The sequence below is a fragment of the Bombyx mandarina genome, chromosome 19, assembly GCF_030267445.1.
Source record: "Bombyx mandarina strain Sakado chromosome 19, ASM3026744v2".
NCBI lineage: Eukaryota > Metazoa > Arthropoda > Insecta > Lepidoptera > Bombycidae > Bombyx > Bombyx mandarina.
The window spans coordinates 5614205-5636862 of NC_143225.1; the positions used below are offsets into that span (position 1 = coordinate 5614205).

General features: G+C 36.4%; 2 protein-coding genes across 20 annotated transcripts in view; both read right to left on the reverse strand.

Annotated features, from left to right (window-relative positions):
- Positions 1 to 8273, reverse strand: part of LOC114243700 (angiogenic factor with G patch and FHA domains 1) — a 50743-nt gene extending 42470 nt beyond the window's left edge. The window contains exons 1-9 of one of the 3 annotated variants that reach the window (XR_016324652.1): positions 7896 to 8265; positions 7448 to 7822; positions 6366 to 6518; positions 6029 to 6079; positions 5635 to 5944; positions 4901 to 5067; positions 3677 to 3805; positions 2230 to 2335; positions 1294 to 1498 (exon numbers count right to left, since the gene is read on the reverse strand). Coding sequence is in view for 2 of the 3 variants with exons in the window: in XM_028175294.2 (XP_028031095.2) it covers positions 1294 to 1501; positions 2230 to 2335; positions 3677 to 3805; positions 4901 to 5067; positions 5635 to 5944; positions 6029 to 6079; positions 6366 to 6518; positions 7448 to 7822; positions 7896 to 8072 (1676 nt within the window). In the remaining variant the exon portion in view is untranslated. Of the gene's footprint in view, positions 1 to 1293; positions 1502 to 2229; positions 2336 to 3676; positions 3806 to 4900; positions 5068 to 5634; positions 5945 to 6000; positions 6080 to 6365; positions 6519 to 7447; positions 7823 to 7895 lie in introns of all 3 variants that reach the window. The other 2 variants (XM_028175294.2, XM_089735100.1) reach the window with 2 other exon arrangements.
- A 4997-nt stretch (positions 8274 to 13270) lies between these two features.
- The window catches only part of Dg (Dystroglycan), an 82709-nt gene continuing 73321 nt past the window's right edge, over positions 13271 to 22658 (reverse strand). For 16 of the 17 annotated variants that reach the window (XM_089735112.1, XM_089735111.1, XM_089735107.1 and 13 more), the window contains 7 exons: positions 22265 to 22616; positions 20972 to 21190; positions 20316 to 20486; positions 19705 to 19946; positions 18784 to 19157; positions 15898 to 16069; positions 13271 to 15101 (listed from right to left, as the gene is read on the reverse strand). In XM_089735112.1, coding sequence (XP_089591238.1) covers positions 14987 to 15101; positions 15898 to 16069; positions 18784 to 19157; positions 19705 to 19946; positions 20316 to 20486; positions 20972 to 21190; positions 22265 to 22616 — 1645 coding nt within the window. In that variant the 3' untranslated portion in view covers positions 13271 to 14986. Of the gene's footprint in view, positions 15102 to 15881; positions 16070 to 18783; positions 19158 to 19704; positions 19947 to 20315; positions 20487 to 20971; positions 21191 to 22264; positions 22617 to 22658 lie in introns of all 17 variants that reach the window. The other variant, XM_089735109.1, reaches the window with a different exon arrangement.

Consider the following 22658-nt stretch of genomic DNA (forward strand, 5'->3'; position numbering starts at 1 on the left):
GAATAGCTGTCACTGGCTGTCAAAACTATCTGTCACTTCTTTCGCCGTGGTTTCGTGGCTCGTTGAGTGTGAATTTTCTAATCTTTAAAAATGTTGATAATCTCAAGAAATGTAAAGTATTTTCGCATTGATTTTTATAAATAAATTGTCGTTAAATGTTATGGCGTGTTCGTTTTTTTTTAACGGTCTGCACACTCGCCTGTTCCCGAACTTACATTGCCAGCTCATAGGTACGCCATACCTATGTTAGTAAACAGAAGTGTTATTTTAGAAGTAGATTTTGATTTTCTTTTGTTATGAGAGCTTGACTACCGTGTGGTCTGATGAAGTTCAGTAATAGAGCGTGGCTACTGAATCAAAGTGAGGCAGGAAGTCGTTTTTAGTTTAATTTTTTAAATCACTTGTATTTATGCTGTTGTGTTTACAAGGCGTGACGTTGCATAGACTATATATGCAGCATGGATTTTTTTAGCAGAAACTAAAATATAATTAAACAGAGATGTAATTGGTTCGCGTGTTGCTAAGCCAGTTCGCTTCAGAAATAGGCAGATATTCAGATTTCTTGAGCAGTATGACTATTTTTCGATAAATTATTTACTTGATTTTTAGAATTAGCAACACACAAATAGGTACACTTCTACACAAAGCGCACATTGGACTTTCTATTTCTAATGTTGATCTTGGTAACTTTATTTTCAGAATCGAATGCGGAGTGCATATTATTGTATAGTAATAAACAATTTTTTTTTTAAATGAAATTTTTGGACCTGGTACCTAAGACCTTTAGGTCAAGGTATTAAACTACAGTACACTTAATTACCACTGAGACTAAATATTGCGTGTACTATATGATCATAAAGCAAATAATTTACTGGTGGTAGGACCTCTTGTGAGTCCACGCGGGTATGTACCACCACCCTGCCTATTTCTGCCGTGAAGCAGTAATGCGTTTAGGTTTGAAGGGTGGGGCAGCGGTTGTGACTATACTGAGATCTTAGAACTTATATCTCAAGGTGCGTGGCGAATTTACGTTATAGATGTCTACGGGCTCCAGTAACCACTTAGCACCAAGTGGGCTGCGAGCTCGTCCACCCATCAAAGCAATAAAAAAAAAACCACTGTAGATTTATATATTAGTATAGATTAAACAATTTTTTTTTAAAAGAATTTTAGGACCTGGTAACTAAGACCTTTAGGTCAAGGTATTACAGTACACTTATTTACCACTGAGATTAAATATTGCGTGTACTATATGACTAAAAAGCAAATCACAAAGCGTATAGTGTTACGCACGTGTCGAGGTCTGTCGTCTGCGTCTTCTCGGCTTCGTGCGAGGAGCCGACGGCGTCGCGGCGGGCCTGCGCGCGGTCGTTGTACGCCGTCTCCTCGATGCTCAGCACCTTCGGCGCGTACTTGTTCTTCAGCCGCGCCAGCTCGAGCTGGTGCTGCCGCTGCACGCTGCACGTGCGCGTGTACGCGACTTTCTTCTCTCGCTCCTCTACTAAACAACACATTTGACATTTACTGGTAGGCACTAGAGATTACGGTCACTTATAATAACTATAGTAGAATTATTTTGTCCGTGCAGTTTGGGTCATAAAAAATCGGAGCGGTGAAGCGAGTATTTCTTATTAAGGACCGATGACAATTCAATATTTTAAAAAATTGAAATTCAGCTAAAAATTAAAAATAAATAATAGTTTAAAAAAACTAACAAAATAGTATATATATACTATACACTAGTATATACTATACTAATATATAAATCTACAGTGGTTTTTACGGATGTTCCGTTATAACTACTGAACCATGCATCCGATTGACTTGAAACTTGGTATCCATGTTGAAAATACATGTACTTAATGGATAGGCTAATATTTATATGAGCGTTGAACTCCCTACATCAGTTGCGGGGGTGTTAATGATGAGAACCTTTGTGGGGGTGAGAAATAATAATGTTAATTTTAAATGCCCAGCGAAGGGAACGGGTACAGCTGGTACTACATAACGATTGTCCCGCCTTTCGAATGTCGGTCTCTACCAGCGGTACATAGTTGGAGCACGACCCACAGGCGGAGGACGGTAGGCAGCGGCCCTACGCGGTAGGCAGCGGCTTGGCTCTGCCCCTGGCATTGCTGAAGTCCATGGGCGACGGTAACCACTCACCATCAGGTGGGCCGTATGCTCGTCTGCCTATAAGGGCAATAAAAAAAGAAAGGAGATAGTTACATGTCATCACGAGGCCCGGCTCGCAGTGGCCACAGGTATCGTTCCCCGGATGCACGTGACACAGGAGTTTAGTCTCGCCTATGTGTATCGTGCTGCCATGAACGACCTGTGAAAGACAAACATATTAAATTTCCGAAGACTTTGAAACCTGTAACTATACTGAGACCTTAGAACTTATATCTCAAGGTGGGTGGCGCATTTACGTTGTAGATGTCTGTGGGCTTCAGTAATCACTTAACACCAGGCGGGCTGTGAGAGAGAGAGAGAGAGAGTATTCTTTATTGTACACCAAAAAACAAATAAACAGTGCGATACATTAAACACAAAAAAGTACAATTGGCGGTCTTATCGCTAAGAGCGATCTCTTCCAGACAACAATCAGGTGGACAAGAATCATTTGGAAACGAACTACGCGCGGTGTACCATTCCAGTGAAATACATATACATATATGTACACATACATATACACATATATACACACATACATATCTCCGTAAATATACATTATACATATAAACATATATTATAAAACAAAGTATTATAATATAATAAAATTTATTAAAAAAAAAAAAAAATTGCTTCTTTACACATAAATAAGAATAAGCAATTTATTTTAAGCCGATTAATTTATTTGCTGTATTTAGTCACATACATTCCGGGAAAATATTATGTTTAATCAATTTTTACATTTAGATTTGCTATAGTAATAGCTATTTTCTCTAATGAGAAAATGTTATTATTTCTAACGTGTCGAATACTTTATACTAAAGCCCGTGAACCCTAAAACTGTAAAATATTCGTAAAACAGTTTTAATTACGTATATGCAAATTTTAAATCGATATGATAATAAATTAGTATCAACTGAAAACTAAGCTAAGCATAATTATGATAGATAGTCCATGTTCGGTAAAACTTCAATGTAACGCAAAGTAGTCATGAAGACCGCTCCAACGTTGATTCGAGATTGCAAATCACGAGTATAAGCGGATTTTAAATCGTATATGTACTATAGTGGGCCAAAAAAACTATTTTTTTTCTTTAGGCACTACGAAAATATCGTCCAAGAAAATCCTGTGTTATTTAGATGGGAAATCAAAAATCACGATGCGGCACCTCTAAACATTAATATTAAGAGCTCAAACTTTACCAGAATATTTTTTTCGTCATCTTGGACAATATTTTCGTAGTACCTAAAGAATAAAAAACTTAAAATTTTTTTTGGCCTACCGTATACTTAACTACAATATTGATGTCTTCAATTTAAAAAAGTTAAAGGTTAGCTTTGTTGCCCCCATGTGTCATAAGCTTTACATTGCGCACTCATGAATACCAACATATCATATTGTTACGGCTTCAGATGCGGTTCACTTACGCGCCAAACTTACAACGGATGGACTACGGCAGTCCCTATTAAAAGGTGGTTAAAACTGTATCAAAAATATTTACATCGACGCGTTTGCTGACGACTTGACTCTCAGACATTCTGATGCCGTTCAGTATCGTTCCGTTCTTAGATCCTAGATCCACAGCGGTGTACGTCTGTCGTGCGAGGTCGTATTGAATGTCCAAATGATTCTGTAAAATATTTTATTTATTAAATCAAAAGGTAGCTTAATCTGTAAAATATATAATTAGTTGTTTAGCTTCACCATATCAGTTGCTTCTTATATAATAATCTGTCCATACTATATATTAGAAGATTAGGCTACTTTCGGTACATTAGTATTAGATAACAGATCATCATCAGTAGATACCATATAGGTGTAGTCATTTGTCATTTCTTTGTGTAGAATTTCCATAGCGACAGATGGTCAGTAGTCTCCTAGGAAGGAGAGGTAGGAACCGGAATCATTTCTCGGCTTCAGTATAAATAACTTAGCCTTAATACTAATTCTTATAATGTTTGCTAATCAAGAGCCACGTTTCCCAAATAGAAATTGGCACTTGGACAGACAGAAGATGACTTTATACGAATATAGACAAAATCGTACAATACAGTTAAATAAACTGTGCCGTAATAAGATAATGGAAGGCAGCGATCACCGAGATTAATTACTGGTTGTAGCTAACCTCTTGTGAGTCCGCACGGGGAGGTACCGCCACCCTGCCTATTTCTGCCGTGAAGCAGTAATGCGTTTCGATTCGAAGAGTGGGGCAATTGTAACTATACTGAGACCTTAGAACTTATATATCAAGGTGGGTGGCGGTACTTACGTTGTAGATGTCTATGGGCTCCGGTAACCACTTAGCGCCAGGTGGGCTGTAAGTTCGTCCACTCATCTATGCAATAATAATAATAAAAAAGAATATCACATACACAGGGGTGCACTTTGAGCTTGCTCCGAGAATGTACTAGCGTCCTGCCTATTTGATGATAGGTAGCGGTTTAGCTTTGGCATTGCTGATATCCTCGAGGGGTAGTGACCATGCACCATAAGGTGAGCCGTATGCTTGTCTAAAGGTAATAGCAGTTTCAAAACACTATTTATGTTTCCGGCTCATATCTCAAGGTGGGTAAATGCTAAAGTACTCTGTCTTTATGTACCAGTTAATACCGGGACTAGCAATTAATTATATGCCCATAAAAAGTAAATAACATACAACACTTGCATTAAAGATTCTATAAGTTGGCAACAGCATTTCAGAAGTTCTATTTATTAAATACCTCACCCTAGACACGTTGTGGTCTTTTAAAACAATAGCGTGTTGCTCCCCTTCTCTTCCGATCGTGCCGCCATCTTTCGTTATCAGGAAAAGATTTCCAATTTTCAGTTTGGGTAGACTAGTTTCCCTGACGATCACGCGCATACACGGTGGATGGTGTTTTGCAACATTTTCTGGAAATAAAGTCCAAGGTTATAAAGCATAAAATAAGTAGAATACCCACTATCCATTAATTATAAAATGTATGAGGCACGAATTTCTATATAGGGCACGAAAATATAAACTGATATGAGGATGTAAAATTGGTCCTTATTTTGATTTCTTAATTTCCAGATGTTAAAGTTGTTTAAATGTAAATAAAAATTACAACTATATCAAAGTGTGCCAAAATTATTACTAGTTGTTACTTTCAAAGAGCCATGATTAAAAAAATCCCAAACTTTTCCTTTAATAAAGTTTTCTATAAAATGTAATTAAAAAGCTGCAAATCATGTGTTTAAATTTGAAGAATAAAAGGGGATCTGTTATATAAAACCATTGAAACTTCGACTAATGTGTCATGATGAGTCTTGTCTCAATAAAAAAAGTATGCAGATTGTATTAAATCACATTTGAGATTTATATAATAGTAAAAACTTTAGTGACATAGTTAGTTTCTATAAAGAATCTATAAAGTTTCTATAAAGATCTAGTGCTTCAAAATTTTATGAGTTCGTCGTTAATTGGTTATTTACATTTACCATCATCAGTTAATGTGGATGTGCTGGCATTAGATGAACTTTCATTGTCTGATTCAGAGTCTTCATCGGCTGAATCACTGCATTCTCCATCTTCGAGATCCCTGGATGCCTTGTTGTCCTTCTTGCTGGTGTCCTGTGTGTCTTCACTATTTTGATCTTTGTCTTCTAACTCCATAATATTACACTTATCACCATTATTTTCTATAGATTGATCACCATTTTCATCAATTTTAGCTTTAGGTTTTTTATTCTTGGATGTAATTTTTGAAATCTTCCTCTGCTTCAGCCTAAGGTGGCTGTCTTCATTTTCCTGTAATAACATGGTCAACTTTGGTATTGGGTAGCAACTAGGTTATACTTAATTACCTAAGGCGGTTCTGCCTCGAAGTGAAACCTGAGATAAGTTTTTCGTCAGGTTTTCCATGACATCTTCTTTTAGTTGTACCTGAAAAATAATTATTTCAGTAGTTTTAATATTTTTTAAGTGACTGAATTCAGTCTCAGAAAAAAACTGTTACGATCCATCTCTTCTTACATAGGATAATTTTAAAAAATATGTAAATCACGAAAATGTTTGATATATTTAATAAGATAACCAATAAAACAATATGCACATATGAGTAATAGATTATAATCATATTTCCATATACATTTACATAAATCTTGTGCTCCCTGAGTCTGCACTCTTAAATGTTTTGATATTTTCAGTTAAGTACGAAGTTTATACTTACAGCTTTGTGCTTTCTAGCTTTCTTTTTATTATGAGCAACTAAACCAGGATTCTCGATGCTACTATCAGGATAAGAATGAAACACAAAGCTCTGCTTCTCGTCTGAATAGTAGTAATAGCAATTGGTATCGGTATGATAGTAGAGACCCAATTCCTGGAAAAATGAAAATGAAAGGAAACTGATTTTAAATTAATTGAAAAAAAAAATGCTACATGAAATTGATTAATTTATTTATAAAGAAGTATTACTTTAAAGTAAGCTACCTTATATAAAAGGTACAGGTTTTGAAATAGATGTTTATGTTTCAGTCTTTTTACAAATTATTATTAGAAATCACACTAGTCATCCCATACTTTTTTTTTCCTACTTATGCTGATAGCCTTGAGAGGTTATATCATCTTCTCCTTGACGTGTAGGTGAACTGCGTGTGTTGCTAACACTGGTCCTAGCAAGAGCAGTGCTTTGCAGAATCTACCACCGGATCGGAAACGCGACCCATTGAGAAGATCCGGCGAGAAACTCAGTGGGCTGTGTCTGTGGGTTAATTTACTCATCGAGCCCTTCGTCGCAAAGGGACGGGTTCGACGAGAACGATGACCGGTGCTTGAGGAACCTAAAAGCACCATTAGTGGATCGGGAGGATCCGAAATGACATGCTTTGGGCGACGTCCACCATCCAATACCTAACAAGATGGCTGAGATAGAATCTCTTGGTTTTTTTTGTTGTACAAAGGCCATTTTATTTGTAAGCCGTGAAGCTGAATGCTTATATCCCTAGGGGAACATTTTTATAAAAGGTGATGAATTATATGATTGGTTTTTTGGTGAGCTAGGTTGGGCAGAAAAACTCATGACCCACTTGAAAGTAAAAAGTTAGTACTCTTGAACTATAATGATACTCTAAGATTATCCTATTCTTTTATAATAATATTGAAATATATTTGAATTAGTCAATCATGTTATAATATATACTCTGACCAAATTTAATCCTACTGACTCTGAAAACCAAATTGTACTACAAATACTGACACTAGCATTTTGCAAAATAAATTATATTACTAAAGAAGATAGTGGAAACTTACAGAATTATAATAATAACCAGTCTTGTAATCGTAGTACATGCCTGCTGACTCAACATACACCATCCCTGTCTGCTGCAAGGCAGTCTGGGCCACCTCTTTCACTTGCTCGGCAAGAGACATCTCTCCTGAACCATCATGCAAATTCCATCCTGCTTCTAGGCTTTCCTCACATTTTTTTGTTTTCATTGTCTCCATTTGCGTTGCAGTATCACTTGTTTTTACCTTAGGTGTTTGCGTGGACTTAGATTTGGTATTTTTTAAAGATTGGTTGTCATTGTCTGAGGTTGGAGTCTCATTTTCACTGCTGTGTAGAATATTCAATTCGAGCACGTTGTTTTTTTGAGAAGATGTATTTATGGATGTTGTTCTGACGTTCTGGAGATAAATATTGAAACATAACCATGGGAATTTCGTATCATTCAAAAAAAGTTAGATTTTTTTATCTCACCTTTTCTTGCAAACATTGTTTTAATTTTTTTATGACAACGTTCTTCTTTTTAATACATTTTCTCATACTCATGATCAGTTCAATCATTTGTGGTCGTCGTTTCAGAGAAATTCGTAAGCTTTCCAATAATTGCATTTTCGATGACTGTAAATTAGAACTTGAAGACTGTTCTTCCATATTTCCCTCTTGTCCAAAATTGGTTGTTGCAAATTTTAGAATTATATTTTACACAGATAATTGAATAGGTATTAAACACATACCCAAGGTATGCGGTAATGAAAATATTAATAATCAAAATTTTATTTTACCGAAAACAAGGACCAATATTATTAATTTTTGACAAGTCTGACAGCTTCTCTAATTGTCCATTGAATTGGCAAAAGGAATATTACGCATAAAGCCACATCTGTTGGCGCAAAAGGTCGAATATATGAATATGCATGAAAAGTAAAAACGAATACCAATAAGATTTATTGTCTAGCTAATTATGTCTATTTCTGCTACGAAGTGTCATTTGTTTCGGTTTTAAAGGGTAGGGCTATGTAAACTCCGTGTTTTAAGGTGAATAGCGGCATTGAGATTATTATTTTTGTCATACCATTTAACACTAAATGGGTTGATTCACTGATATTTCCATTAAAAAAAGTTTCTTATTTTATTGGCCTTGTAGACAAACGGGCATACGGCCCACCAGACCTGATGGTGAGTGGTTAACGTCACCCATCGATTTCAGTAATGCCAGGGGCAGCGCCAAGTCGCTGCCTATCGTGAAGTACTTGGGAAGCACCGTGGAGGGTTGCTCGTTCCAAATGGCACGCAGTAAAAAAGATCCCTGGAAACGCACTGTGGATGAATGCAGTGGCTCCAGTATGGATGAAGTCTACTCCGGTGGCGGGCAGAGCGATGGCAAAAACGAGATGATGGGCTCATCTCGAACAATTTCTCAGAGCACTCCCCATGGAGCATACGGTGCAAAAGACAGAGAGAAGCGAAGCCTCTCCGCAAACCCAGAGGTCCCAAACGATCCGTGAGAATGGGATTATCAACAATCCGAACGGCCCTCTTCTGTATGTAGTCCATGGAGTTAATAAGTACCTACAACTGGAGTGCTGTCTAATGCCGAGAAATCGGTCTCGAAAGAGAATACTTTTTGGTCGCGGTGTCCTTGTCTAATGTGGTGACCATATAAAATTTATTTATAGGACAAAATTATACACATGCATCAGTTTTGAATTTACCTTAAGTAATTCTGTGTAGTCCTATGTAAATACAAAACACGTGCTTGCAACAGTTTATTTATGTAAATTCAGTTCTAAACATTGCTTCGTCGTCATGGTGACTTTTTTTCGACGGTTTTTTTTTTGGAAATTGCTGCGACTACGTCGAAAATCTAGCACTGAGTTTTGTTACAAACATCATTACCTCAATTCTATTACTTAAACTTCCTCAAACTCATGTTTAACGTCCGAATACTCAACCGCGACTTAAATATTATGTTGAACTTAATTACGCAATTCCTACTTTAATGTACTGGCTAAGTGGGCCGTGCAAATTAATATTTGACACACTGAGTGAGACACTGCAACACACATGGTCTGCGCGTATCGGGTGCTCTTTTCCTACATTCACATCTTCAATTGATTTAAAATTGCTTGTATTTTTACTTCTGTGCTATTTTCATGACACGTGTATATTAAGTCTACTAGTTACATTTTAAGAAATAAAACACAATGGGTAATAAAATGAAATGAACTGAAATTCATTTATTTGATATATGTAGACAATTAAATAACTCTTAAATGACAAGTCAATACACATAACACAATACACATAGTACTTGATCTCTATTTACAAAATATTGGTTATATTATTATTATTAAGTTCAGTTAATTTTCTGTAGTCTTATAATATAACATTTCCCCTATTTTATGTAAATTCTTTTTTTTCAACGAAATACATAATTTATTTTAATCGATATCTAAGTGGACCATGAGAATCATTAAAATTTCAATTCAATTAAAAATCGCCATTTTTCTTTAAAAAGCTGGTTTCTATTCCTAAGCGATGTGACGTGTATGATAATCAACAATACAATGATCAAAAAAAGTATGTGCATGTTATATTTTAGAAAATTATTATTTAATTTCCTTGAAAATCACAACTCTGAAACAAAATCATAAAATAGAATAAAAAATAGAAAACAAAAGTACTGGAAATGCATTAATACAATTTTATTTAATCAACATTTTCAAAATGATCTTTGAGCAAGAGTAAGATAAATAATAATAAGTGAATAAGATAAAAAAACAGCTTTATCTGATTACTGCCAATAATAACAAAAATAAAAGAAATTCTTTCTAAGCTAAATAACTAAACTCAATTAATTCACTCACTCATAATTGGATATCTCGGATTTTTAATTAATGTTACATTTAAAATCTGAGGCCTATTTTTATTTGTGTGTGTTCGTTGTGAATGTTAACAAAATCATGATTCGACGCGTGAATAGATTCTGAAATAACAAAAGTTTTGATTCGTTTGAGTTCTTTTAACTTTTAATTTTTTTATTGCTATAAAGAACATACGACCGGGCAGATCTTACAAGGTAAATGTCGCGAAAAAAAGTAATTATATATATACTTTTCTTTTACCTATAATACTTACATAAACTAACTGATAAACACATTAACCTTCTTTACATCACGCAATTAAGTGATAGTATAGGCTAAAAAATCTATTATAAGATATCAGTGACAACCCTAACAAGCCATCCCTATTTTGTCTTTTGGCGTTCCAATTTTGTGTTTTCTCGACCCTAATTTTTCCAGTCTCGTTCCAAATTACCCTACATACGTCCCAATTTTCCCCAAAAAGAAAGGAAAAAATATACATTTTTTATTTTGTCGAAATATTGTATTTAAAATAAGAATATTGCAACTTACCGATTGTTGTAACATTTCCAGGTGTATTAAAAACTTATATAAACTGTGATCTTATTGAAAAAACAACGATAATATTACTTTTTTTAAAAGTTCTTTAAGCTGTTTTAAAACGCACTTTTCAACCACTATTTTAAATTTAATTTGACGAATTTTTGGGACCAACTAAACTCATGCTTAGTACTTCCATAGTTAACTTGGTTTTTCTTCTATACATTGATAAATATTATCTTAAAGAAAATTAGGTAGATTCCGTGCTACAAGTACTTTGAGAATCTTCCGCGGGTTTGTCCCAATTTACCCCAGAATCCCAATTTACCCCATGTCATGGTACTTGATTCCTCTTGTTTAACCTTTATATAAGACATTTTCCAGAAATTCCAACGTGATATTTACTAGAAGATCCTCCTCGTTCGCTTGACGTCAGTCAAATGATAGACATGCTTGCGTGCGACGCTATTCAATACAATAAAAAAAGTTCAAACAATACCACGTGATGGCTCTTATAATATGAAAAATACATTGCAAAATTATAGTTTTTCAAGATTGTTTTTTCAAATTTAATATATGACATAGACTAAGTACAATTTACAAGACAAATTTTAATGGTGTTAAATATTATTATGAGAAAAAATATCTCACATTTTAAAAATATATGCTCACACTAGTAAAAATTTATCAATGAATCTGACATATGGAAGGATATTCCACAAACTGGAGAGGATTCTCGCTTAAAACCACTTACAATACAAGTGTTCACCATGATTACACGGAAACTTTCACGATTTTCGAAAAAAAACAAGCCACAAGCTGTATCAGTGCCCTTTTAACTTCGAACTACAAACGTAAATAGACGCCATTTTTCTTTTAATCCATTCATAGCTCATTTTCGGTGATGCCAGCAATTAATCTGGCTTCCCATCAAATTCAACATGAAAACCATCAGAAATCTACGTACCTACCAAAACTACTTAAATTTTCCATTAAACAGAGTCTTATTAATATAGAACAATAATTTTTTTGTTAATGAGCTTTATTAATATATGATGTTCTATTAAAAATCAATATATATCATATAATTAATACTTCTTATAAATTTATTTTAATAAATGGTCATAATCAGAAACTAATTTCACCATGACTTTGTACGTTTCTTTTGAAACAATTTAATTTTTAACGTTGATGGAAATTCTAAATTGTCGCAACATTTTCTAGTTAAGTTTAAGTCACATCGTTTAAATAATATGTATTTAGATATATTATTGTCATAAAATGTTTAAAATCCTGTAAAATGGATTGATTTTAACCTTTTCGATAATTTTCAACAACGCCCAAGCTACTAAAAAATCCACTAACCACTAAAAGCCATTTTTGATAACTAAGACAGGGGTCCAAATTACGAGAATTTATGGAAAATCTTCTAAGCTAGCAACACTGCTTTTTGTTTGTAAAATGTGCGAGAGGGACACCACCACTTAATAATCATTCTCTTTTCAGACCGTTTTTCCTTACATCTTTTGCTATTTAAAAATAAACTTTAAGCCATACAGATAAAGTATATTTTTAGTTTTTATGTCAAACGAAGTAAGCACTCCAGTTAGAATAGTAACTCTATGATGTAGTCAAATGGAAGTAGCTGGTATTTCGGAACCCCGGCCCCTGAGGTGGGAGCAGTACTCTACGCGAGGCCGGACTTGTGTTTTATAAAGCCAAAGATTATGACTCCCAGCATTTTGGACGCCAACTTGGCTATGCCCTCTAAATGACTCGGAAATTGGACATCGCTCGAAACGTCGACCTCAGGTATCCCAATACTCGTGAAAAGTTGCAGGTATACTCCTTGGCAAGTTACGAACGTAGCTCCATACCTTACGTTCTTTTATATAGAATAAGAATGCTACGTAAGGTTAAGTATTTGAAATATAGATAGCCTCTAAAGCTGGAAACTATTTTAGGTTAATAAACAAAATTGAAGAGTCAAATTCAGGGTGAATTACTTTAGTTACTAACTAAAATGAAATAATTAAAACTAGATGTTAAAAAAGGATACCTATCAATGAAAATCCATTTTGAATGTTGCTATGAGAGTTGTGTATTCTTGAACAGTGTCTATTCTCGGGCAAGTTAATTCCTATAATGTAAATTTCCTCTACTTCTTTGCTGAGACTAAGGTTCTTAATTTCCCAATTAACATCTTTAACTTCATATTGCACATTTTTTAACAACACAGCCTCAAAGCAGTTTGCGTTTCAGTTTAAAAAGTAGGATACGACCTATAGTATCCTACACGACCTATTCAAATACCATGTAAATATTTAATAACATATCTAGGTATGCATTCTGGGTATTTGTTGGACATCAGATGACCCGTGAACTGGGAAGTCTATGAAGGAGAATTTAGAGAAACACAGGTTAATGTGGATTAAAAGAAGTACAAAGTTATTAATTTTTATTTAAATTAAAAGCTCATTAATTATATAAATCATGTGCGTATAATGGAAAATAGCATGAAACAAAAATATATCGAGGGTACATAGCTATAAAATAATGAAAATGGTACGGTTTTAGTGGACAATATTAAGTACATCTACATAAGAAAAAAAAATCGATTTAAGCCGATCCATATAATTGTATACATAATGTAAACACTAAAAAGATCTATAAATGCCAAACTCTAAACGAGTACAGAGTACAAATAAAAATACATCCAAAGAAAAAATAAGAGAAAAATCAGCTCATTTCGTTCGATAGTTGCCTATAGTTTATACAATTTGTTAACCTTACATCTATGGTAATAATTAGACAAGTACAAAATGATATTTCATCCTTAAAAATATCTACTAGTAACCTAAAACTAAAGTCAGTTGTATATTTTATTATAATATTAAGTTAATTGTATTCCATAGTGTACAAACCATCTAATATTGAACAACCCATGCATTGTATATAGCGTATTCACGACAAATCATTTCATAAGGACTCGTTATCACAATGTAAAATTCGATAACGTAGTCCCGTATTAATGCAAACTCTACTGATATATCAACATAGTTTATGGAAGATCTACGCTAAAGGCTAAAACGTTACATTCCGATATGTTTTTTAATTTTAATTAAAAAAAAACAACTCTCGAAACAATGGCACTCGATCAGCCAAATACACTAATTCATTGTCATTCCAATCGAATAGTAAATAAATAAGTCGTTTCGCTTATTGTAATTGACACAGTCACGCATGTACTCTAGGCAGTGCAAGTTTAAAATATTTGGTACCACAATCCATATTCGCATTACGAGTACGTATTAAATAGTCGATTTGTCGGAACCGTGCCTTATTCTAGGAGCTAACGTAACATTGTCTACTCCAACAAATACCACTACCGTTTATTTATATATATATCGAAATACTCAGCGTGAAAACACTGAAACATCACAACGTTACAACTACTGTCGATCTAATTCGTGAATATAACTTTTGTATAAGAAATTCGTAATATATGAAAAAAAAAAAAAAACTGCTCACAATTCCTTGTTTTAACGATATGAGTTCCCTTACTAATTTAATATAAATGCAATTTCAAAAGATTAACGCTAATTACAGAATTTTAATCGATTCAAATTATTAATGTATTGAATGACTTCAATTGCTTCGACTAGCGGGTCTTAAACAATTTCAATGATGATTACCGCACCGGTTCCAATGTGATTCGATAAGCTCTCATAGGATTTTAACGACGCATTTGATTCAGGATGTTGTCTCAGCCACATCTGCGTTCGAAGCGACGGAGCGAGCGAGACAGGGAGAGGGCATTAGCGTCACGTAACAAACGATCACTGAATTAACAGTTTGCAGAGTTTAGTTGAATTCGCAAATAAATCGAAGCTTCGTCGCGCAGATATGGAAGAGTCATTAGTGTCGCCGCACACGGGCCACCAGCCACAACCACAAAAAGCAGCTACCGACCTGTTTCCTGTTGTTTTCATACATTTTATACGGACTCGCCACACGCTACATATGAAATGTATAAAAAATACAGGAAAGATGCCGGGGCGGCTTTTGTGGTTGTGGCCGATGGCCCGTGTGCGGCGACCCTTAATAATAATAATTGGAACGCGGCTACACTACGAGCTAAGAGATGGCGGTGGAGTGATTTTATGGGGGCACGTATGGCGGAGGTTTTCTGTAGGTAGGTGTGGCTTTGGGTCGCGGCGGAGTGCGGGACGCGGCGAATGGCGGCGGCGGACGGTACGGGGCATCCTCGCCCGATCTGCAAGTTCGATTAAATCATTCAGGAGCCGCGTATACTATATAATATATTCGAAGAAATATGTAAATTACAGATATAGGGAGTAAATATGGGCAACACTACTTCCCTTGGTGGACTCTCGGACAATTTTATGTTTTAACAGCCTAAATGCTTGTATTTAATAAGTACACAAATGTATGGGTTGAACGTAATGTAGGTTGATATGAAAAAGAAAACCATCCCAAAAATCCCTTTTTTTTTAATGAATAAAGACTCCTTCAAAACGATGCTTAATGCGATAACAATAGTTTCATATAAATCACATCACTTTCCTGCACCATATCGTGCTACTAAATAATTTTAATATTTAACAAATGTAACAAAAATTATGAGAAAGGCGTTTATATAAAATTCAAATGAAAACAATTTTAAAGACTTCAAAATTTAAGGGACTTAGTTTAGAATGGTCGTGATTCCATAGCCATGTTTCAGATGTAAAAGATAACAGTGATCGTAACGGACACTATATAGTGTTGCTACACATAAAAAACACAATAAGACAAAATGCAGTTACTACTACAAGGGAAAGTTCCAATAATAGTTATTTGAACAAAGTTATGTGAGCTGTTGTTTATAATTACGAATAAAAAACACCTACTGCCAAGGGATTATTGGGTGTTTTGGCCAAAAAAACATTATTTCTTATTTTCAGTTTAACAAATTCATTATATTTATTTTCAATGTCTCTTAACTGTAGAGAATTATTTAGAATATTATGACATGATATGATGAACTACTTACAGACTATTACAAGTACCTGTAGTCCGGTGCGGGCGGCAACAATGGCGGCTTCTCTTCGCGCATTATAACAGGACTTTTGTGTATAGGTTCGGTGTCTGTACGTTCTTCTAATTCGTCTTGAAATATAACGGGTATGCCCTTCGAACGGAACGCTTGTCGCTCCTCCTCGTCGCCGACACTCATTTTACCTGTTCGCGTTTATAAACTTTACAACCACATTTCTTTAGTATCACTACATAGTATAAAACAAAGTCGCTTTCTCGGTCCCTATATCCCTATGTATGCTTAAATCTTTAAAACTACGCAACGGATTTTGATGCTGTTTTTTTATAATAGATAAGAGTGATTGAAGAGGAAGGTTTATATGTATAATAACGTCCATTAAATAGTGGAGAAATCAATAATAAATAACACTTTCCGAAGCGAAGCGAGGACGGGTCGCTAGTTCGAATATAAAATTTTCCTCGCCTCTGTATTAACGATTTAGAAATGTTTTAGATTCTTAAATACAAGTTTTTTTTTTTTTTAGGTATTCACAGAGTCCCTTAATGTTGCGTTTAGGATTAATTTATAATGTTGCCAATGTATAAGGGAGCCATTTTTATTTATACACTGGCAGCATACGAATCTAATAAATAGCACGAAAAAAATAATTTTATTTAATTTTCAACGAACTTACAATAAGGAAAGAATCAATCAAGAATTTAGTAAAATAAACACGAGATCAAACCTTAAGTGTTTTAATCACGCACTTTATTACTTTAAAAAAGTTTAAAGACAACAAAGACAAGATTTTTGACAAGATTACATTTTTGTGAACACATATTATTATATCTAAAACAAATCTTTTTTCTATTTTATTACAAACTAATCTAAAACCTATTTATAGCATTAACATCGTTACTGACTAGCATTGGCGAGTGGAGTGGGCTTACAAAAAAAAAAACATTACAAACAACTAAAAAAAAAGCAAGGTACATACATATATACAATATACCTATTAGATGACCTAATCTTAAAGTAGCACCGACTATGAACCGTGTAAATGGATATTGGAACTTGTTTCCTAGATTTTTTATTTAGTGTTTTTTACTTCCATCTTAATGTTTATGTAAAGGATGAGATTTATAAAGCGAACTCAGTTAACTTTGACATTTATATCGCGCTACGCATTAGCTGAGCTATAGATAAGAACGCGTCCAAAGTCGTTGTGGTCTAGAGGTTAAGACGCCCGGTGCACTAGTATCGGGCGGTGCGACTGTGTCGGTGTTCGAATCCTGCAGGCACGTACCAAATTTTTCTAAAAAAAATACGTACTTAACAAAAGCTCTCGAATGACTTCAGATACACTTTGAATGGTTCGCGGAAATACGTAGCAGAGAGGAGAACCTACCCGCAAGCGCCTACAATACGTCCTACCATCAGCGACTGATATTAATTTATTTTAAACGTTACAAAACACAAGGAACGATAACTAGCGCCTCGTGACAATTTCGATCAGCAAATTGCTTAGTCAAGTAAATAGTTTTTAATTTCATTGCGCATTTCATTGTTTAAGAGAGTCCGTGTTGGTTTTAATAAGCCCCGATGCTTTCGTCAGTTTCATCAGAACAGCATCAGCTAATTGTAAAAAGTAGCTCCTCTTTATAGATCTCACCCTGATGTTCCACTGACTCGGTTACTTAGCAGCTTTCGGCACACACGCGTGAGTTCATAGTACTTAGTGAATTCCAATTTAGTGAAACAAGCGAGCCTAAATAATGAAATGATCGCTAAATACAAGCGGTCGACGACGTTACGTGTTACGACAAGTGGTGTTACAATCACCTGGCCATTGTCAGGAATTGTCACCTCCTACAGAATTTAGAAAACATTAATTTGATTTATCGATTTTTTTTATTTAGTCTCATGAAGGTCGGTATATAAAGAAATTTTTAAAGTAAGATGACATACGGTCTCTCTCGTTTAACCCTTTGACTGCCGTGTGGGTCACCGGTGCCCTACGCGGCGCATTGAAGTAATATTGCCGATTTCTGTTACTAAGGCGCCTAAGGATAATTTTTGTTTTAGTCTTTTAGGTCTCTCAGAAATACATTCGATTTCAGTATCTTTGGATTCTTCTTTCCCAGAGTCTACTAGATATTCCGGCGTTTTAGTATAGTGTGCGTGGAAGCGCTAGTCACCGCCTGAGGTATGAGCGGCAGGGCGGGGGAGGTAGACAAACGTCAAGCTAACTCAGTCTGCCGTCGACCACCGCGGCGGTTGTACGATACAGTTGTTCTTGCCAGTTTGTTCCAAACATACACGAGATAAAACATCCCAATTATACGACCAGTGTAAAATGTAATTTACAATGTGCACAGTTTTTTTTCTCAGACCGTAATGAGAATTGTGTGTTACTTCTCCACCAAAACTTAAAGAAATAAAAAAGATAATCCACATCCACAGTTTTTGTTGATAAAAAATCAAAATAGATAAATAAATATATATTTTTATAATGTACTATAACGGTGATAGCGTTTTTTTAATTTTCTTATTAAGAAATGTTAATTTGCTTATAAAATTGCTTTGTATCGTAAATAATAAAATATAATAAACACTTTTGAATATGCATTTTTTGTTTAACCAAGAAATAGAAAAATACAATATTACAATTAGTTACCCATTACATTAATTCTAACATGTTATTCTGAGATTTATCTGCACTTAAATATAATATCGTGTGCCCCTTGTCAATCACGCCCTCCCCCGTCTTACCCCGCCACATACCTCGGGAGGTGACTAGCACTTCCGTGCGCACTATAACAGAAATCGGTATAATTATGTACTTCAATGCGCCGCGTAGGACACCGGTGACCTACACGACAGTCCAAGGGTTAAGAGATCAAACGGAACGTGTTACCTGTCCGCCGCCTCCGGTACAGCACGCAGGCGATGACGCCGGCCAGCAGTATCATGCACACGATGACCACGGCCGGGATGATGAACGTCACGAGGTAGCTCTGCTCCGCGGCGCTGCCCGTCTTGCTGTTCTGCGAGTTGGGCGCGCCGGGGTACAGCGCCGGCGGAACCTTGGATACTTTTGTGTTCTGCTCCGCGCACAGGCCGAGCGGGTTCAGCGTTATCGACATCACTTTGAAGTCCTTATCGAAGACTTGATCGACGTTTTCGCGGAGAGCGCCGCCTCTAGAGCCGCGATCGTCTACGATGATCATCTTGCGGAGCTGCTCGATTTCGGCCTTCGGGCATCTGTCCATTGGCAAGCTGGTGTTGTACCTGTAATCGATATGTAAATAATAGTTAGTTAATCTCAAATCTGTCATAATTGAAATCCATTCTATTGAAGAGTCATAAGTTATTATGGGTACTTTTTACTGGTGGTAGCACCTCTTGTGAGTCCGCACGGGTAGGTACCACCACCCTGCCTATTTCTGTCATGAAGCAGTAATGCGTTTCGGTTTGAAGGGTGGGGCAGCCGTTGTAACTATACTCGAGACCTTAGAACTTATATCTCAAAGTGGGTGGCGCATTTACGTCGTAGATGTCTATGGGCTCCAGTAACCACTTAACACCAGGTGGGTTGTGAGCTCGTCTACCCATCTAAGCACAAAAAAAAAACTGTAATATATTTTTTTAGCAAATATCAGCCGGTGATGTGATACGTGGCCAAAATATAAATGACAATCGCTAGAAAATTGGTATTGCAAAATTATTTAACTAAATGATCCTTACTATTGGACGGATGCTTACACAAAAATATCCATTGTTTGGTATTAATAATTTACAAAAAAATAACTGTGTACTTGGCTGGCTTGGTACTTACCATATAATGGAGGTAGGATTATTGGTGATGCTTTGTATCCTAATATTATCAGTCTCCTTTTGTCCGAACAGGTTGGCGAGCTTCTCGACAACTTTACGCTTGTTTTTAGCGTTGAAGGCGAGCTTCAAGAACGGATACTCCAAGGTCATCTGGAACTCGACCGTGGGTCGGATGGGAGGCGCCTTCACGACCTCCACTATTAGACTGTCATACGCAGTTTTCTTGCTGGAGTCTTCAGCAATCTATTAAAACAAAAGATCTAATTAATAAAAAGAATATCGAAACATTGAAAATTATTTAAGATATTTCAAAAAAAAAAAAAAGAGTACTTAATGATTAAAATCGATTATGAATTGTAAATTAATTTTTAACCCAAGATGTCAAAGTAATAAAAACAACCTCTATTTGTAGACTACTTGAATTGAGATACTAAGTTGAATGTTTGTTTTTAATTTTTTTTTTGTTTAGTGCATAGATGTGTGGACGAGCTCACAGCCCACCTGATTTTAAGTGGTACTGGAGCCCATAGACATCTACAACGTAAATGCCGCCACCTATCTTGACATATAAGTTCGAAGGTCTACTGTTGATTGATTATATTGACTGTTTACCAGTTGATAAGAAACGCTGCCCTCGTCCGTAGTGGTGGGCAAGCCGTAGAACTCCTGGTTATTGGCGTCAAACTGTAGCCAGTGCCCGGCCGGGATCTCGGTGCGGTCGCTGTACCGCAGCGACAGTATGAGGTTACGGGTGCCTCCGTCTTCTGGGTCGAAGAATGTGTCCTGGGCGAAGTGAAACAAAAATAATAAACAAACATTGGGACAAACAAAACAAGGCTTCTCCATTAAAAAACGGTGCGCGTGCAGCTTGGTGCACGTGAATGAAGTGAAACTTCTTCTATTGTGGTTTTCTTCATTTTTAATCCTTAAATCAGATTGCTCTTGTAATAAGGAATGCTGTGTATGAGAGATGCGAACTCTTCAACATTTATATTATATACATTTTAAATTAAAGATAGAATAATAAATATATTTTTTTTAAATACTTCATTAAAATATGGGACGCTACTCGTTGCTAACGCTCGCGCTGGCCTGTAACAGGTATACTACGCGCATTTGTTCGAGTCCCACGCATTCACCCTCGCTCTGTCTCTTTCTATTCGATGGTAGCGTTAAACGTTTAACGCAACCTTGTTGAAAGTCGCATTAGAAGTTTCACTTCAAAAAAAACTACTCCCAGTCTTCTATAGCTGGCACGTCGCTCTTACCTCGGGCACCTTGTAGACGAGCAGGTGTCCGGCGGAGGCAGTGATGTGGTCGACTTGGTTGCGAGTGACGGGCGGGTAGGTGTCGGGCGCGCGGGTGGCGGGCGGCGCGGCGCACACCCCCGCCCCCTCCCACCGCACGCCGCGCACGCCCAGCTCCGGGGACATGGCGCGCGACAACAAGCGGGACCCGCGACCCGGCTCCGACTCAGACTCCATTATCTGTCAATAAATATTATTATTATAAACTAGCTGACCCGGCAGACTTCGTAGTGCCTCAATCGATAAATAAAAGACTTAAGATTTTGTATGAAATAAAGTTAAAACAAACAAAATGAATCCGTTCGACGAGGGACACATCAAAGGAAAAACAAAATTGTTATTTTTATTTAATTCCGAACATTTTCATTCATTTGTCTACCTTTTAAACCTTCTCTGAACTTTCAGAAATAATTCAAAACCAAAATTAGCCAAATCGGCCCAGCCGTTCTCGAGTTTTAGCGAGACTAACGAACAGCAATTCATTTTTATATATATACATATATAGAAGATAGATGTAAACGTTCGAAAACAAAAGAACTTATATGTTTCTATTGCACGCAATGCATTCAAATTTAAATTCGGCTGCTATTACCAAACATTGCGAGTGCACGAGAAAATGAACTTACAAAAATGACATAATATGTATACGTATGTTTGCTAACTGGCTTTACTTCGAAAATAAACTTTTTTTTTTATATCACCTTAGTGCGATAATTAATTCTAATCGCTTATGTATGACGCTTAATTAATTTGAACGAAAATTCGTTGGATGAATCGTAAATTGTTAATGTAATTTTATTAATTTAACATTCCCATAGTGTGAATCCCGGAGTCTTTTGATACAATTTTTACCAACTTCAAGATATCTGGTTACCTTGAAAACTTGCACACGTCTCAAAAACAGATGATAATATATTCTTTTTATCATCATCATCAGCCTGCGGCAGTCCACTGCCGGACATAGGCCTCCCCCAAAGCTCGCCACTGAACCCGATCTTCGGTTCTACGCATGCAGTTACTGCCAGCTGCCCTGCGCAGGTCGTCGCTCCATTTAGCAGGAGGGCGTCCTACACTACGTTTGCCGGTTCGCGGTCTCCACTCCAGAACACGTCTACTCCACCGGTTATCGGCTCTGCGACATATGTGACCAGCCCACTGCCACTTCAGCTTACTTTCTTATGCTTTGGTCTAAAATCATGTCCGGGAACACCAGCTTATAAAAAAAAAAAGTTCAAATTTTTTAACAGCGCTAACCTTCATAAGCCTATTGATGTCATCCATAGGACAGGCCGCGTCTTTCGGCAGGGTATCGTTCGTCCAAACGAACTCGCAGAGATCTCCCGTTTGGGTCGCGTTCAACACGGTCAGATGGTCCATGTCGGTGTCCCGGAACAGATTCACTATTCCCTCCAAGGCCCTTATCTGCCAGTCGATGGCGTTATTGTACTGCTTGAGCAGCGTGAACTGCATGATGAAGCGGTGGTTGATGGTGCGTCCGCTCTTGTGTTGCTGCACGGTGATGTCTAGCGGGCCCCGGGCCTTCAGGCCGGCGCTGTTCTGAGCTTCCACTATGAAGTTCCAACGTGAGACGTGGGCTTCCAGCGGTCTGAAAGAGTTTATATATATTTTTATTTATTGCTTAGATGGT